The sequence below is a fragment of the Cavia porcellus genome, unplaced genomic scaffold, assembly GCF_034190915.1.
Source record: "Cavia porcellus strain 051 isolate PalLab524CR breed Dunkin Hartley unplaced genomic scaffold, mCavPor4.1 scaffold_3, whole genome shotgun sequence".
Lineage (NCBI taxonomy): Eukaryota > Metazoa > Chordata > Mammalia > Rodentia > Caviidae > Cavia > Cavia porcellus.
The window spans coordinates 40,062,840-40,082,522 of record NW_026947486.1 but is presented as its reverse complement, the minus strand read 5'-3'; the positions used below and the strand labels follow the sequence as shown (position 1 = coordinate 40,082,522).

Sequence of the window (19,683 nt, the reverse complement as noted above, 5' to 3'; positions counted from 1 at the left end):
ACTTAGATTTGTTTTATATAAATGAATTAAAAATATGTTCTCCAAATGAATAAAACAGCCTTGAAAGTATCTTTTGAATAATAACATACTGATAAGATGATAAATTCAATACTAAAATTAAAGAGAATGTGAATTAAAACATTTCCAATAAAAAACATATTCTTTTTGTTTCCCTTGCTGTTTGTGTTTGTTGTCTGGGCAGTTAAAGCTAGCATTAACATTGTCTTTCTTTTTTAAGTTTGAATTACAAGTCTAAGAAATTCTAGAAAAGGAATCAACTAGAAATGTCAGTAAATACAGTTCCTTGGTGTAAGAATTACCTAATTTTGGAATTGGCCAGTTTCATATACTCAAGGAATCTTTGGAATATTTTTTCATATCTCCTCATTTCTTCCCAGGCGTCCTGACTAAAAGGTTCACTCACCCAAAGGATAGTTTAATTGCTTAAATCTAGAAGAGTAAGAATGGTAAACTATTTTTGGTGTGCCTTCATATAACCTAAACGATATATGGATAGGACCTGTTCTTATAGACATCCATTCTTTTGAGGTAACCATTTTTTGTAGCACTTTTCACAAAGATGGGTATTTATTCAAGTATGTATCATTTCTGGTGCAAAAATTTCTCTTATATTGGCTAAAGCATATATGACACTAGTAGTTTTCTTGATGTGAAAAACATTAAACAGTGCTGGAAGTCAGTTGTTTAATTGATTGATAGATGGATTGATTTGATGCTGGGGATGGAATCCAGGACATGTTGCATGCTTCCATTGAGCTATACTCCCAGACCCTGAACGCCTGATCTTTAAAAGTCATATAACTGTAACATTACTTTCATTCTTTTTTTTTGTTTTTAATGAGATAAATTTTCTCCAGGAGGCACTTTTTATTTATATAGGTTACTTTGGATTCTCAAAATGCTTCTCCAGTAACTGGGAAGAGACTTCATGTGACTGTACAAAAAACAAAAAACAAAATATCTGAATTCAAGACTGAATAGCTCTTGTGTTGAACTATTTTAAAATGAATAAATACAATAGCTGAAATAGAACAAAGCTATTCTTTGCAAAATTAGTCTTCCAGCATGAGTGAATTTTTACGTAGATTTTATGCCTGCCTGAAGTAAGCAAAATTCCTCATTGAATTCTGAAAACTTAAAAACCTTTTTGCCAAGCTCTGTGGCTCAATATTTACTTTTATGCTTCTTTTGTATTAATATTCATAATGCAAAAAAATTTTCATTAAGTTCAGAAAAGATTGTTTTCACTGTGTCATTAAAGATAGATTCACCTGTCATGGTAGGGTGTATCAAGGAGATATGTACACACAACTTCTGTTAATTGGAAAATGAAAGAAGCATAGAACTTTGGAAAAGAAATAAAGCTTCTGGCCCTTAATTTTAAACAACCAAATAGTATGATATTATGGGAAGATTAGTGTGTAGTGTTGGGAATCATAATCCATAAAATTTGACCTTTACTGTTGTGATCCAGTTTATGACAAGTGGTTGATTGAGCTGTATTCCTCACAACTAAAGGAGGAAATCAGCCCTGCTGGATTTTGCTTAGATTTTCTGCTGTTTGCAGAATCTCCTTCACCCTGTTACAAAGTATTAAGACCTTTTTCTCCACTTTTATGATGTAGTTTTCTTTTTTTATTTCCAAGAGAATAAAAGGAATGAAATGTTTCTTTAAAACCTACTAGTCAAGGCTGGGGATTTAGCTCAGTGGCATAAGCACCAGCCTTGCAAGCAGGCGGTTGTGGGTTCGATCCCCAGTACCAGAAAAAAGAAAAAAAGGCGAAAAATAAAAATAAAATAAAACCTACTAGTCAGCTAGGAAGTAAGTGGCTTCCAGCTGGTTACATTACTCAATTATATGGAAGTAAATGAGTAAAATGTTGTTTAATTCTAATTCTACACAGTTCATTGAACATTTCTTTCATATCATTTAAAATTGAGAGTTAACTAATTCTCATTTCCTACAACTATATTTTGTGACTTTTGTGGTTCAAATACAGGTTTTGGTCAAAGACAATTCTGATTTCCTTTTAAAGTCAAAATGCATACCTGATTGTTTTTGTCATTCTAGTAAAAGGTTTTCAATATATTTATCTTATGTCTTCAAAAATTTAAATTCTCATTTTTAGTAACTTCAGTATTTTAACTTTATTTGTCCATGGTAAGAGTATAGACTGAGACTATTGTAAGTGGAAATGTTGGTGAGAAAGAAGGAAAATTGCTACATTTTAATTATTTTCTTTGACATATAACGAATTCTATATACTTTGGCATATAATGTATTTCACTCAATGTTTTAAATAAAAGGACAGTTTTTCTTTCCTTTTTTTCTTCCTAGCTTTAGTCTGCCTCACATTTTTAACACTGTTCTTTCCTAGTTAAACTAGTTTGCTTTGCTTTGTTTTTGTTTTGTTTGTCTGGCTAAGTAGTTTAGGCTGGCCTTGAACTCACTACGTGGCCCAGGCTGGCCTCAAACTTGCAGTATGTTCCTGCCTCAGCCTCCCAAGTACTGGGACTACTGGTGTGTGCCACCATGCCTGGTCTAGAGTTTGGTTTTCTATGTAAACATACACTTTTTTTCTTTCAGAGTGACTCATTTCTGCATTTATACTCTCTTTACTTTTACTTTTTTTCATCTGTAGTTTGTTTTCACTTTTAAATAAAACTTTAAATTCTAGTTGCAAGTCCTTTAATTTCTTAATGGGCATAGGTAATAATTTTATGATTTTCATGAATTTATATCATACCTTGCAATATTTTTAAAAATGTATTTATTCTGGATATAATATTAGATTACAAATAGAGCTAAATTTATACACACATTTTTCTTTATTTTAACTTCTACTTGGTTTCCTGGGAATAAAGAAGTTGAATATTGCTTTTTCAGAGAGATGAATCTTAAGATATTTGCTTAGTAACTTGTTTTTATAAAGAGTTGAAAAAGTTGGCATTGTAGGTCAATGCTACGATAGAATGTGTGCTTAACATACACAGGATCCTAAGTTCAATTCTCTGCAGCCTCCCCAAAAATAGGAGAAATAAAGGAAAGAGAAAGGAAAAGAAAAGGAACATCTTCTCTGAATAACTGAAGAACATTGAATCTACATTCAAATGTAGCATATTATCCTTTGGTTTATAATAAAATACACAGAAAAGCTGTAGAGCAGTAATTATATTATCAAATTCATTGCGTCAGATACAAATCCATACAAAAGTGAGCTTTTCTTTTCTCCAAGTCTACTCAGAAATATAATTTATAAATTCCCTTTTTCAAAGTATTCTTTTCATGAAATTCTTTCTAGGTTGTAATTTTCATTCCCAGTGAATATATGAAACAAAAGCTTTTATTCCATTTTATTGATGCAAAAATTGAAACTCAGAAAAAGTAAATGATTTTCCCCGGGATTTTTCTTAACCAAGAAGAACTTGAATCAAGATCTCTTTATTTTCTAGTGTATTTAGCTTGTTAGTGTTTTCTGTTTTCAATGATAAAGAATGGTTCTCTGACTATATTTTCATATTTCCCCAGAAATTTTATCATTTAATTGGAATTATTTGTACACAGTGATGGTCATTGCTGAAAATCTAGATGATGAAAGGAACTGTTTTACTTGTCCAGTCGAAACTACATTTTAATCTTTGTAGTTCACAACTGTTGACCATCAGGAAGAAAATCAGATTTATTGGATTTTGTATTTATTAGCAGTTAACCTTATTGGGTAGCACAAATAGTTCTAATAAAGTTTATATACTTAATATTATAATCATGATAGTGTTGAAGTTTGTGATCATATATCTTACACCATCAGCTAATTGGTATGCATTTTGAGGTATTGATTCTAAGGCATCTCTACTAAAGGTTGAAAATGTAACAAATTGATTCTTCCAGCACAATTTTTTTATTTATTTACTGATATCTGACATACCAATTGGGTTTTTATTTTATAGTGGTTTACTTTTCTGTATAATTTTGTGATTTATCCTTTCACAGTCTGGTGCTAAAAAATCTTTCCTATAAATTTAAAAATCTGACCACTTTCTAAGTAAAGGAGAATCAGATTTCTGATCCAGAAATGTGATTTCACTGAAAGCAAACTATTTTTAGTATGTCTTTGAATTGTATAACCTTCAAGCAGAATTTTGGGTGTAAATCTAGTTATGATGTATTTGAACTTACTTTGCCTTTGTTTACAGTGAGTCACAAGCAGCCACTTCCAAGAATGGAGCAAGTAACTAGAAATTAAATTTGTGTATTTTAACTTGTAATTTGTAAATATTCAATTTGCATATGTCAACTTTCAAAACCTTGTTTTATGCTGAGTATTAGCAGGTTGTATTAAATATAATTGCTAGGCATTGTCTTTTGTTAATGTGACATTTCCCTGCAAACAGTGACAAGTGTTAAAATTTATGTAGCAACTTTTCCTTGGAGAAAAGTTTTAAGAGTTGCCTTTGAAAAAGTAGTCCAGGGGCCTGGGGATTTAGCTCATTGGCTTAAGCGCCTGCCTTGCAAGCCCATGGTTGTGAATTTGATCCCCAGTACCGAAAAAAAAAGTAGTCCAGGGATATTGCCAAGATCTAATTTTAATTCCATTTTGTCTGTTGTATTTGAGTTTTTATTGCCTTATGCTTTTAACTGTTACTCAAATTAGACTTGCCTGAGGACCATAAACAGTATTGACTTAATGACAATATTTGGTAAAAAAACTATTTAATTGGTATCCTTAACCATTACTTTTATTGCTGTCATTTTATTGTTGGTCATTTCAGAAGACTGTTATTGAACATCAGGCTACGATCTGTGAATATGAAATTGTATTCTTTTATTTTCCAGTGTTTTTCAAGAGTGTGATATGTACTTATGGGTGGGAAGGAGAGGAAGTAGACATTTGAAATTCTTTGAAGGATTTGTAACAAGACATTTTCCTTAGGTTTAGAAATAAATAATGAGGAGCCACCCACAGACTGTTAAAGATGGTGCCCTTGTTGTAGGTGGCCCCAGAAGAATTTAAGACCAGCATTGGCCGCGTGAATGCGTGCTTGAGAAAGGCTCTCCCAGTCAATGGTAAATGGCTGCTGTGTGGATGTCTCTGCTGCTGTTGCACACTGGGCTGCAGCCTGTGGCCTGTTATTTGTCTCAACAAAAGAGTGAGTATGACCATTTTATTATATAATGATAATAAGAGCTACTATTTATCTGTGTACTCAGAATTATTTCAGCTTACTTTATATGCTTTTGTTTTATTCCTATAATAGTTTCTATAGTAGTTTATTTTAAAGATAAAAGAGGCAGAGAGATTGTCTTCTGTATAACCTTTATCAATACTTTTACCATTTAGTATGAGTTCCTATCATTTTAAATAAATGCATTGCCATTAGAGTGCTTAAATAAATACAAATACAAGTGAACTACTTATTCTTTGGTCAAAGCCTAAGACTATGACTTAAATATTTCTAAGCTGTGCATGTATGGCAAAGCATCTTGTCTGAAGAAAGCCTCAAGAGGGAAAAACCTACAAAGTTCTTAGTCTTGAACATGTTACAAAAATATTCTAACAGTGTTACTGGTCATATCATGAATTTTAAGACTACTGCCTTAATCTTGTGTTCTTTAAAATTTCATTTTTGTCTTCGGAATGTTTTCCCTCTTAGGAACATACCTTTAAAATATGTGATTGAGCCCAACATAGATAATAAATTCATTTTATATGAAGTTCTTTCCCCAGTACCATATTAATGTTTTTCATCAAACTTTTAAATATTTAGCGCACTAAATCAGATTCAAAATTATGGCACCTCATAGAAGAATAATAATTACTTTATTAAGGTGAAAAATATTTCAGGAAACACTAATTGTTTTCTGTCCATTTTTCTCTTACTTAACTTTATGTCTACTTCAAAAAGACAAATATAGTAATAAACTATTGCCAATACTGTGACTTTTTAAAAGGAAAAATGCAAACTAGCAGTAAGCACAGCTTAATTTGTCAGAGAATACAGTATTTTTAACCAGCTTTCAAGTTTCTTTTAATTTTCTTAATTGTCATATCTGACTTGTAAAACCTGTGACCAATAACTCTTACCTATCCCCTTTATTTTAAAAGCTTCAATGTGAATTAATTGTAGTTGTATTCAATTACTTCATAAAAGAGATCTTTGGTTTTATTATTACCCAAGACCTGTCATATTTCTTTGACCTGTGCATGCTTTGTCCATTTGTTACTATTTCTACCAGTGGGTTTGAAATAGAGAGAAACAGTATTTTTTTAGCAGTTGATTTTGCTGTGAGCACTTCTACTAGTAGATGAAAAATGAGATAATACCAATGCTGTGATCTTTCCTTGCTGTTCATTACTTTAATAGATTAAGAAGAATTGAGATATGTTATATACATGTACCACCTCCTCATGAGGATTATAATTGTTACATACTCCAACAGGTACTAATAAAAAATATTAAAATTGAATAAGGAGAGTTCACACTGAACTTGAAGTATCAGTTTATTCTAATTCACTAATATTTCAATAAAAAGTTCAATAGAGATTTGTAAACCATCATGTCACGAACCAAATGCATCCTACTCATTTTAATCAGTTGTTCTCATTTAAAAATTGGAATATTGGGGCTAGCAATATAGATTAGTTGGAGAGCTTTTGCCTAGCATGCACTAAGTCCTGCATTGTAGGGTCTACCCTCAGCCACAAAAAAAAAAAAAAAAAAAAAACACTACAAAAAGAAAAGAAACATTGGCGCATTTAAAATAAAAATTGTAATATCCAGCCTCATGAAATCTGAAGATTTGACAATACTGGTTGCATTTCCCTATCTGTTTGCAAATAGTTCTAGCTGAATGGTGGCCTATTCCTTTTAAACAGGACATATAGTTTCTGGTTTACCACAAAACTGTCTAGCATCTACATTATCTATAGGCATTATAGTTCATAGCCCCTGATTTTGCATGTGTTCTGTCAACACTACACTACACTACACATTGTAAAATATTAAGCAAATGCTGGTAATCTTATATAAATACTGTCCTTTCTGAATCCCATTTCCTCACTTATAAAATCAAAATAATACTTCTTATAAGATAGTTGTGATGATAATGACATTTAAGATAACTCACTGCTTTTTTATTTACAAGAAAAAATAAAAACAAAGTACAATTTAAAAATTTTTATACCTTCACTACTGCTTCCTAATGTGTAAATACGTAGTGTGGACCAACATAGTTTAATTGAAAAGATAATTTATATTCATGTAATCTACATTCCGTGCTGTGTAGATATGGAAACTGAGGTGCAGAGAATTACTTTCCGAGGGATACATAACAAATGGCACAAAAAAAAAATCTCCATTTTGTCTTGATTTGGTCTTTGTTTCTAACACTATCATTCTCTTGCCATTGTAATTCTGATGTCAAATACTCTTCCTGAGACAGGAAATATTTGAATATGTGGTATGATAAACAGCACTGGGTTTCAGTTCTTTAATAGTGGTTGGAATTTTTTTTTTCATAAAGAACCGCGTAGTAAGTATTTTAAGCTTTATGGTGCAAAGGACTGTGTTTCATCTATTTAACTGCCATTATAGCATGTAAACAGTCATAAACTTTACCTAAATGATTGAACATTGCTGTGTTCTCATAAAATAATGTTATTTGCAAAAATAGGTTATGATTTGCCATTCTGCTCTGGCCATCTCTGGTTGAGTTTCTAGCTTTATGGAAGTCATGTCTGTTTATTCATAAAATAATATAGAAATAATATGAAATAATTTGATTCTTTTGTCTTGTGTCACCAACTTGCTTTTTGGGCCAGTGATTACAAAATCTTTCCAAAAAAAAACTTTTTATGTGAATAGTCTGCCTTATGAGCTATTTTTAACTCCTTGTAACTTCTGGACACTTGCAATAGCAAATATATTAATACAGAAAAGAATTAAGATAAAGATACCTTCAACTCCCTGTAATAAATTTTGGCTCTGATGAGAATTGTGTGACAGCATGATATATGAAATGAAGGTTTTCATTGACCTGTTCTTACATATATCACTGAAACGACTGTGACATCATGGTAAATTTAAAAATTGGGCTGAAGGCCTAGTGATGCCACCACCTTTAAAACTGAATTACAGTACTTTTAACCTTTCCTTCTTCTTCTTTTTTTTATATCAGTAATCAAACTCAGGACTTGTGCTTACTAGGCATGTGCTTATGCCACTCTCTAGCTCTAAACTTTCCTTATTTTTCTTTAATACTTGATAAATTGGGAGAGATGTTCAAAAAGAAGGGACTACCCTCCACCTTACAACTTGAATGTGATGTTTTAGTAGATGCAGCTTGTAATTCACTGTTGAGTCCAGGTTTTTGTATCTAATCATAAAAACAAGGAAAAGTGAATGATAGAAAAGCCTCATTCATATCGTATGTTTTATGGAAGAGACAATCCATTTTTGCCGTAGAGACAAATACTTCTTTTTTCTTTTCTTTTTTTTTTTTTTTGTCTTTTTCATTTTTTATCGGTACCAGGGATTGAACTCATGACTGCCTGCTTGCAAGGCAGGAGCTTATGCCACTGAGCTAAATCCCCAGCCCCGAGACAAATACTTCTGCTAAGAGTTAAGCAAATTATCTATAACCTCTATTGATATCTTTTATTTATGCCTTCCACAGAATACATTCTGTGCTGTTAGGCGTAACAATATGCATAAAGCTGGTGCACAGAGTATTAATTTGGTCATGGCATATCTTTTCTTTACTGCCTTTGAACTTTTTAATGTTTATGTTGAATTTCTGTCATTTGACTATAGCAAAGAAAATGTTTATGACATAAATACTAAAGTATGATAAGTTCACTTTGTGTTTTTGTCAGTTTTACTAGCTAATAGGTACACTGCATGTAAGATTTTGTCTGCTCTAAGATGCAGTGTTTGATATTCAGCTAGTTCCGATACTTACCTTCATCAGTTGAGTGTCATTTGTCTAGTTTTTTAAAAGCATTTTGAGAAATACTTTACTTGCAATGACATTTATATATATTGAGGACAATTAAATTTTAGTATACTTATAAATAGTGATTGTGTAACTATCACTACAACCTAATTTTAAAATGTTTTCATTATCCTAAAGAGAAAACCTTATGTTCACTTCTAGTCAGTCCCCATTTTCATACCCAGTCCTCCCAATCCTAACCAACGCTATTTTACTTTCTGTTTTGATCATTTTATATGTTATTTCCATACACTGTTTATTCTTTCATGGCTAGCTTTTGAAGCTTGGAAAAATAGTTATTATTGTGAAAAAAAGACAATATATATTTTGCCTCTTTAACCATTTTCAAGTGTGTAATACAGTGCCATTAAGTACAGGGATAGTATTATGCAGCTATCAATACAGTAGTTCCAGAACTTTTTATCATCCTGAATGAAAACTCCATGCCTGATAAGTAGTCACTCCTCATTTCCCTTACACTCAGGAAGTGATAAAAAATATTCCTTCCTCTTATCCAATTTAAGAAGCATTGGCATTATTTCTTAAATATTTAGGAGAATGTTTTAGTGAAGCCATCCTCCTGGAATCTTCTTTTGGTGGGTTTTTGACCACTTATTCTATCTCTACTTGTTACAGGATTATTCAGATTTTCTATTTCTACTAGAAAATTGTCCATTTTATATAGGTTGTCCAATAATCTATCATTTATCTTACTATTTTCTTAAAGTCATATTTATCTCTGTAAGATTGACAGTAATGTTACCACTTTCATTTCTGATTTTAGTAATTTGAGTCTTTTTTTTCCTTAATCCATGTAGCTTAAGGTTTTTCAAATTTGTAAGTCTTTTGAAAGAACCAACATTAGATTTTGTTTAGATTTTTTTATTCTTTATCTTTACTCTTTTATTTTGTTCTTTCTTCTGTTGTCTCTAAGTCTGATTTATTCTTTCTTTCTAATTCCTTGAGGTATAAAACTTGGTTATTGATTTGAGACCCTTTTTATTTCTGCTTTAATTAAATTCTATAAATCTTGGTATGTTGTGCTTTGGTTTTCATTAATTATTTTCTGACTTCCTTTGTGAGTTGTACATTAGTCCATTAGTTGTTTCAGAATGTGGTCTTTAAATTCCATATTTGTGAATTTTTTATTTTATTGTTTTCTAGTTTCATTCTTATTGATGAAGATACTTTGTATGGTTATAAGTTTTTTAAATTTATTGAGGTTTGTTTTATGAACTATGGCCTGTCTGAGGAATTTTCCTTGTATACTTCAGAAGAATTTGTATTTTATTGTTGGTATGTTAGTTCTAATCGGTTGATAATACTGTTCAAATTTTAAATTTCTTTATTGATCTTCTGTGTAACTGTTTTATATGTTATTGTAAATAGGGTATTTTAGTGTCTTATTGTAGAATGAATTATCCCTTCAAATTTCATAATTTTTGTTCTACATATTTTATAATTATTATATCTTCTTGATGAATTATTCTTTATCAATGCTTACTATTATGAACTGAATGTATATGTGCCCACAAAATTCATTATATTGTATCCCTAACCCTAATATGACATTATTTGAGATGGGACTCTTTGGGAGTAATTAGGCCTAGAGAAACTCATCAGGGAAGGGTTGTTATGATGAGATTAGTACACTTAGGAGAAACTACAGAACTCTCCTTAATTTCTTTGCTTCCTTTCTTTTGCTGCTTTCCATCTCTCCACCTCTATCAATAATTCTATCTCTTCTTACCATACTAAGATACAGTAAGAAGGCAACTGTCTATAATCCAGTAAGAGGTCTCTAACCAGCACCAAATCATGCTGGCACCTTAATTTCAGATATCTCAGCATTTACATCTGAGACAAATAAATAAGTTTTGTTATAACAGCCTGAGAAGAGTAAGACATATGTATATGGCCTTCATGCATGTGTATGTGTTTACTTAAAGTATGTTTTGTTTAATATAGCTACCAGAGCTCATTTTTGATTAATGTATACTTGGGATGAGTTTTTCTGCTTTTTGTCTTTTGACTTAATTTGTGTTTCTAAATTGATTTTCATGTAGAATATATATATATATATATATATATATATAATGTATATATATGTATATACGTATATATGGATCGTATGTTTAAATTCATTTTTCAATCTTTACTTTTTTATTAAAACTTTAATTGTATCTACATTTAAGGTGATTCACTGATAAGGTATTAATTTGCTTATGCTTCTGTAACAAAGTGCCACAGATGAGTGGCTGAAACAGCAGAGTTTTATTTTCTTACATTTCTAAAAGCTGAAAGTCTTATGATCAAGAAGATTTTTTATTTGAGCCTTTTGGCCTGTAAATGGCCCTATTCTTTCTCTTCATGTGTTCGATGTATCTTTGTCTGTATCTCTTCTTATAGTAATATCAGTTATTTGATTAAGTCATACTCAAAAGACTGCATTTTAATTTGATTGCTTCCTTAAATACTCTATCTCCAAATACAGTACCACTCTTAAGTACTGGCAATTGTGACTTAAACATGAATTTTGAGAGGATGTAATTCTGCCCGTAACACATAGGAAAATATTTGTTTCTCTTGTTTTGCTATTTGTTAGACATACGCCATACTATCTTTATTGTTCTTGAATTTGTACATTATCTCCTTATTTTGTTTAATTGATTTTTCTAGTATATTTTCCTTTTTGTGTATTTTTGTTTCCCCAGTTGTTAAAATTAACATCTTAACCTTATAACACACTATGTGGAATTGATGCCACTTTTGCTTCAGTAGTATACAAACTCTATTTCTGTGTATTTCTCTACCTGTACCTAACCTGTACCTTTGTTGTTTTTATCACCATCTACATGTTACATACCATGTGCCCATTAACATAGATTCTTAATTTTTGTTTCATGCATTGTCTTTTTAATTGTGTTGGAAGAAAAGTTCCACACCAAAAGTATAATACTTGTTTTTAAAATACATTTACTATGCATTTTTACCTATACTACGTACTTGATCCTATGATTCAAGTATTGCCTAGTGTCTTCATTTTAGCTTGGTGGACTCCATTTAGAATTGCTTATGCAGTTCTGATAGCAATAAACTCCTTCAGCACTTGTTTGTCTGAAAATTTCTTAATTGTTTCTTTTCTTCAAAGTATAACTTAGCTAGGTCCAACATTCTCGGTTGAAATTTTTTCTTTTAAAACTTATAAATATATTATTCCCACTGTTTTTGACCTTTATGGTTTCTAATACTAAATTAGCAGTTAAGCTTATTGAGGCTCACTTGTAGAAAGTTGCTTTTCTCTTTCAAAATTTCTTTTTTTTGTGCTTTCAGTAGTTTAATTATACTTCTTGGTATGGATTACTCTGTTTTCCTCTTTTCAGCCCTAGTAATATCTTTGTTTAATTCTAGGATGACATCATAATGAACAACCTTAACTTTTATGCTACATAATTATATTCAAAGCTTTATGTACTTTTGTTTATAATTGCACAGTAATTACAAGTGGTTAGTACCAAACTGATGACAAACACTATTGTGTTAGAAAGGGCTTGCATTTAAAAGAAAAGTCTGTAAAACCTAAGGCACTAGGCACAACCAATATCAGATTTTTATGAAATCAATTTATATTGGAGGAAAAAATGGAATCTCAGTTGAAAACACAGCACACTTGAAATAATCTGAAAATGGTATTGTAACTCAATCTCTTTAAGACAGGAAATAAAAGTACATGTATTTGTGTCTTTTAAAAGTTTTTCATAATTGACATCTCTTTTCATATTTACGAAAATTAAATATGAAATACTGAAAACAGAAGGATTCTTCCCCCTTTTTTCCTTTTAATAAAGAATTTCAGTAACTTGAATAGAAATTTTTCAATTTTTCTTTTGGTAAATTCTTTAAAACTTATGACTAGGTTATCAATAAAATAACTCATCAATTTCAAAATTACGTAAATAAGCAATTTTAATAAGTCGTTGTTTCATGACATCACTTCTGTTTGTGTGTAAAATGTACTGCTATTCTAAAGTACATTCCTTTATTAATATCAATACTAGGCCTTAAAGAGTACCTGGATATACTAAGCAAAATCTGTTCCTAGTAAAGATCATCGTCATCCAAAACTTGAAATTCAACATTTTTTAACCTGCCTTACAAAAATGTTTAAGAAAGCAATTAACCCTTCTTCACATGACAGTCAGTAAACAAAAACGAGCAGTTTAGGCAGGAAAGTTGGTAATGGGTATTGTAACCAAAAAAAGGAGAGGTATTCGTATAAGGTAGCACTCTGTTTTGATGTGGAAACAGTACTAACACAAGTGAAACAAAAACAGTAAAGATATTAAATAATTTACAAAAATAGAATCCAGATTGGTATGTTTCAAGTATATGCCTATCTTTTAAAATATTTGCTCCTGAAGTAAATATTTGGCAACCACAATGATTAGCAGTTAAAGTAATTTCAACAAAACAAGAAGTCATCAAAAATAGACTACTTGTCTGAAAGACCAGTACCTGTATTACACAGCTTGAATTTCATGGCTCATCACAAACATTTATAAAATTTAATTTATACTATTCTCTTATAAATCAGGAGAATTTCATTTGTGTTCTGTAGTGCCATGACCAAAAAGGAAAAAAATAATAAGCCCTCATGTGTACATGTAGGATATTGTATTGTATAACAATTCAAAATATTCAAAACAAATTAGTTTCACTTTTGATAGGCATTTAAGCATTTTAAAAGCATAATGAAACCAATTATGTAGTGCATAATGTAGAAAACAGTGGAATCTAACATTATGCAGATTATTTGCTGAATAAAAGCTTCCTGTAGGACCATTACATGTAAACATAGATAAGGTAAGTGCAGACAGATTCTGTGGAACCTTTTTGAAATTGAGAGTCTAAAACACAATATATTTTTCTTTTTTTAGGCTTTTTTTTATTTAAAGAAAGATTAAACAAAACAGAAAATAGGTAGAAATAGTACATACATTCAGAGAAAAAAAACTTTTTTCTCTCTACAAAATAGAACATTGTAAAACCAATTGAGAATACTGAGTAGAGCAAAAGAAATATAACAAAAAGTGAAAACAACCTATGCCTTCAAACAGAAGATAGAAGAAAATCCCCCATATTTGCTATACTGCATATGGTCATCCTCCCAAGAGATGTTGAAATATCTATCCCTAGTAGGTAAGCGGGGAGGGGGCAGGGTGGGAGAAGGGTGCTTGATTTTCAGCTTTTGTGGGAGTTGGCTCAGGTATTGGTTCTCCTCCAGGCCAAAGCTGCAGGTGCTTATCAAGAGGGCAGGTGAATAAGCTGCCTGAGTCCCTCCATGGCCCGAACTCTGGAGCTCTGCTCTCCTCCTGGCCCGCGTTGCAGACGCTTACCAAGAGGGCGGGTGAATAAGCTGCCTGAATCCCTCCATGGCCGGAACTCTGGAGCTCTGTCCACAATATATTTTTCATGTAGGCACCAAGTTATTCTAAAATTTTTTTCACAATGGTTTTTCTGAAATTTCTGTCGTCAGATACTCTGTTTATTCAACAATACATGTGATTTGCTAGGAAAAAAAAATCCTCCGAAACCAAAATACCACTCCAGATCCCACACACTTAAATAAATCACTCTCATTGGATGTGCTATCAGCATAGTCTTTGCAACTAGCCCAAAGCATATATTTAACAAGTTTTTAAAAATTGTTTGTGATTTTCATTATGTTTAACTCATAGACCAAACTGTTTTCTGATGAATACAGCATTATGCTTTATGCAAGAATTGAAACCTCAAAATAATCACCACAAAGCTTCTAAGACTTGTAGGAGAATAAACTAGGATGAGCCACAGATATTAAGATGCAATCCCCAATGTTGGAATTACAAAGGTTTAGAGTGGCTGAAACTAGAAGACAAGCCCAAACCACCATTAGAAGAATGAAATATGTTATAGTCCAAAATGTATTCTTAAAATTTTATCTTAGCCCTCAGTCTGAATAGTGAGGATTGATCCTTCAGTTCAATCCAGTCAGCAGAAATAGACTGCCTAATTTTCCATTGCATTTATTTTACAGAGTATGTACATTGTGGAAGGTTCCTTTAGTGCTACAGTGCTGTACTTTTTGTCCCAGCAATTTGAGGGTGTGCAAATTCCACAAAACCATCAATAAGAACAGGCCTTGCTCCTTCTGCATCATAATTAGACATATCTTCAATCATTATGCTGAAATCTAAAAGAAGTTTCCAAGTATCTTTTGGTATCGATTGTTTATGATGTTCCAAGAAAAATTTATTCCATAAATCTAAGAATTTAAATTTTTCATTAAACACTGAGTTCCAGCAAGAAATGACCATTTCTAGATATAATCCTTTTTGTCCTGGATACTTTGCAAAATTAAACATAAACTGGTAAAAATCCTTAAATTGTCCTGGTTCTTTCAATTCTTATTGCATCTTGGGTATTTGAGCCTTTAGCTTTTCTATGCTGTCACATCCCAATTCTGTCATGCCATCCATGGAAAACTCACATTGTGTTGCTGTTCTGAACTTCCATGGCTTACTTTTGAGTTTATTCTACTTGGAATTAATTTATCTTCCTGGAGTTATCTTTTTTCCTTTCTGCAGATTCAAGTTAATGTCCAGTGTCAGTAGGTTTCAGTCTAAAGAACTTCCTTTCAGTTTTATCAAGCAGTATCTTTACTTCATCTTTATTTTAATATGTAATTTTTAAATTCATAGATTTCTTGAAAAATTTCAGGTTTACTTTTTGAGATTTCCCATTGTTTTATTAAGGGTGGGCCATCCTCTTGCACTAAGACCACTAAGACTAACACTTAAGACTACTAAGACTAAGACTACCAAAACTAAAGATCATACTAAAACTTACAGATTATCACCTAAGGTTAGTGACATTATCCGTATACCCTTGCTACCATTACATCAGTATTACTTAAGCAGCTATACTTGTTGACCTTTTAGAATTATTCATATAGTACTTTGTATACCATTTCTCTACAATATCTGTGTTTTGTAAATGTTTTCTTCCTGTCCATGGCTTGTTTTTCATTCTTTTAACTGTTCTATAGAGCAGAAATCATGCTTTTTTGTGTCATATCTACTAATTCATTGCCAAAATTAAGGTCAATTAGATTTTATTGTATGTTATATTCTAGGAGTTTTATGGCCCTTCATTTTATATTTGGTCTGTGGTCCGTATGAGTAATATTCTTTAAAAGGTGACTGGTCTGTAAATAGATTCTTGTGTGTGAGTGCACATACATGCATGTGTATTTGAATGCCAATTGATATCAACACTGATTATTGAAAAGACTATCCTTTCACCATTAAGTTGACTTTGATTACTTGTCAAAGATCAGATGACTATATTTGTGGAGATGTGTTCCTAGCCTTTGTTCTGTGTCATTGATCAATCAGTTCTTTTGACAGCACACTCTTGATTACTATAACTGTAAGTCTTGAGCTCAGATCATGCCTGTCCTCTGACTTTTTTATCCTTAAATATTGCGTTGACTAGTCTGGATCTTTTGCCTTTCCATATAAACTTTATAATCACGTTACTAATATTTACAAGATAACTTTCTGAGGTTTTGATTGGTATTGCATTGAATCTGTGCATTAACCTAGAAAGATCAGACATCTTGACAATGAGTCTTATTATATATGTTTACAGAATAACTTTGTATATTAAAATCTTCTTTTATTTCTTCCCTCAGAGTTTTGTGGTTCTCTTCTTAGAGATCTTAGACGTATTTTGTTAGATGTGTATGTTAGTATTTCCATTTTGAGAGTTCTAAAGAAAGTGGGACTGTAGGGGGTTGTTTTTTCTTTTTTGCTTTTGCTTTGTTTTTGGCTTTGTGTATCGATCTGGCTGTTTATTTTGAGTGTCACTTCTTGGCTCCAGTGTAGAACCCTCAACCTACTAGCATAGATTCTTCATCCTGCTGGCACTGACTTTCTAGCTTCCACCACTGACCTTTGGGCCTTCCCAGTACAGAGCTGTAAAACAGACTTGCATGAATCATTGTCACAGGCTCTAGGCCTCCAGTTGGCCTCCCACAAGGCACTACCATGGGTTTGAGGTCCTCAGCTGAACTCATGCAGGACATTGCCCCGGGACCTCGGCTGGATTTCCTTGGTTTGTTATCTTGTAATTAACTCTGGGTGACCATCAATACTATAAATTCTGTGTCCTGCATACAATTGTTCTCCTTACAACCCCTGATTACAACAGATTTTAACATGAATTTTGGAGAGATGTAAACATTTAATTTAGCGTTCTATCCCTGATTTCTCCAAATGGATGTTATCACATGAGTATATAACTATTACAGCCCAGTTGGCCCCACTCCAGCATTAATTGAAATGGAATTGGAAATTAAAAACAATACTAGCTATGGAAGAGCACAACTGTAATCTCAGCACTCTGGGAGGATGAGGTAGGAAGACTGCAAGTTTAAGTCCATTCTGGGCAACTTAGTGATTTAGTAAGATTCCATCTCAAAATAAAAATTAATAGAAAAATGAGTTAAGGATGTAGCTCAGTGCAAAGGCTCACCTAGAAAGTATCACAGCCATCCTCAGTGACACTGAGGTCCTGAGCTCCTGTGGCCGAGTACATATCAGGATACCAGTGTGACAAACTTCTCCTGGAGATTAAACAGCACATATCTTCCCCTATGGAGCCAGGAAGTGATGCTTGAAGTAAGGACCAGAGTTCCCCCAAGTGAACCACAACAACATCCTCAACAACAGAGTCCCAAGCTCTCCTGATGATAATGGCTGAATTCATATTGGGGAAGCAGTCATGACCAGCTCCTCTAGGAGAACCAGTAGCTCCAAACAACAACACGAGAACCTACAACACTACATTTTTCCTCTCCACATCTCCTTTTATGCTGGCCATTTTCTTCAAATGAGCAATCTACACTCAGCACCATGCTGATTTAATTCAGCTGGTATTAAATTGATCACCAGTTTTTAATCCATAACAAAATCTAATCACCGTGTAATGGTATTAAAAGACAGCTCTTTGGGGAAGTGATTAGGTCATGAAGGCAGAGCCGTCATGAATGATATTAGTGCCCTTGTAAAAGAGACCCTATCCAGGTGTGGTAGCATACACCAGTAGTCTCAGCTCTCTGGAAGGCTGAATCAGAATGATCACAAATTCAAGTCCAGCTGGGACAACTCAGTGAGAAACCGTCTTACAAAAGGTCTGGGGGTGGAACTCATTAGAAGGGCCTGAGTTCAGTCCTCAGTATTGCAAACATTAAAAACAAACAAACAAACACAAAAGAGACCTTAGAGAACTTCCTCAACCTTCTGCCAAGTGAGGACACAATGAGATGACTATTTGTAGACTAAGAATTGGGCTCTCACATGATACTGAATTTCTTGGATAAATTTATGTTCTTTATAAGCCACCTCATCTATAGTATTTTATAACAGTCTGAGCAGATTTTTGTTTTGTCTTTTTGAGACAGGTTCTCTCTGCAGTTCAGGCTGGCCTTGAGCTCACTTTGTAGCCTAAGCTGGTCTCGAACTTGCAACGATCCTCCTGCCTCAGCCTCCCGAGTGCTGGGATTACAGGCATGAGCCACCACGCCGACATAGTCTGAGCAGGTTTAAGACACACCCCAATCTGGTTACTTTTTATTTTCTTTCTTCTCATTGTATTACCTATAACATTCACTGTTACTTTGAATGGGAATAGGGCGAGTGAACCCTAGATGCGGTATAACTGATCTTAGCAGAAAAGCATCTAGTTTCTCACCTTTAAGGTATGATGTTAGCAATAAATGTTTTTCTTAGATGTTGTTTATGAAATTGAGAACATTCCTTTCTATGTATAATTTGTAAATAGCTTTTATTATGAATTTTTTACAACTATTGATATGATGATATGGTTTCTCTTCTTTATACTTGTTGATTTGATGGAATGTTTGAATTGATTTTAAAATTTTGAACCAGCTTTGAATACCTGGAAAAAATTCCACTATTTTGTGGTAAATTCATTGTTGTATTTGATTTACTAATATTTTGTTCAGTGTTAATTCATCTATGTTTATGAGAGATACTGGTCTGCAATTTTTCTTCTGTGTAGTATCCTGGTCTTTTTTTGGTATTGGGAAACTATTGGCCTTATAGAATTAGGGGATATTCCCACTCTTCCTTTTTCTCAGTTATGTTGTAGAGAATTAGTATAATTCTTCCGTAAATATTTGGTTGAATTTATCAGTAAATCCATCTGGGCCAAATTCTTTTCTGTTTAGGAAGTTATTTATTACTGAATCAATTTTTTTTAAAAAGGTAAAACTATTCAGATTGTTTCTTTCTGTATGTGTGAGTTGTATATCTCTCAAGTAATTGGTCCACTTACCATAAACTGTCAAAATCATTAGCATAGACTTTTATTTTTTTTTAAATTTTTTTGGTCTTTTTCCTTTTTATTGGTACCGGGGATCGAACTCACGACTGCCTGCTTTCAAGGCAGGTGCTTATGCCGCTGAGCTAAACCCCCAGCCCCAGCATAGACTTTTAAATAATATTCCTTTATTACATCCTTTTTTTTTTTTTTTTTTTTTTTTTTTTTTTTTTTTTTTTTTTTACAGAACCTAACTTTGCAATTTAGGCTGTCCTTGAACTCAC

At 32.5% G+C, this 19,683-nt stretch overlaps 1 protein-coding gene across 2 annotated transcripts in view; it reads left to right on the top strand.

The window, feature by feature from the left end:
- Positions 1 to 19,683, top strand: part of Chic1 (cysteine rich hydrophobic domain 1) — a 77,592-nt gene that overhangs the window by 13,161 nt on the left and 44,748 nt on the right. For both annotated transcript variants that reach the window (XM_013153755.3, XM_003470983.5), the window contains exon 3: positions 5,014 to 5,169. In XM_013153755.3, coding sequence (XP_013009209.1) covers positions 5,014 to 5,169 — 156 coding nt within the window. The remainder of the gene's footprint in view (positions 1 to 5,013; positions 5,170 to 19,683) is intronic.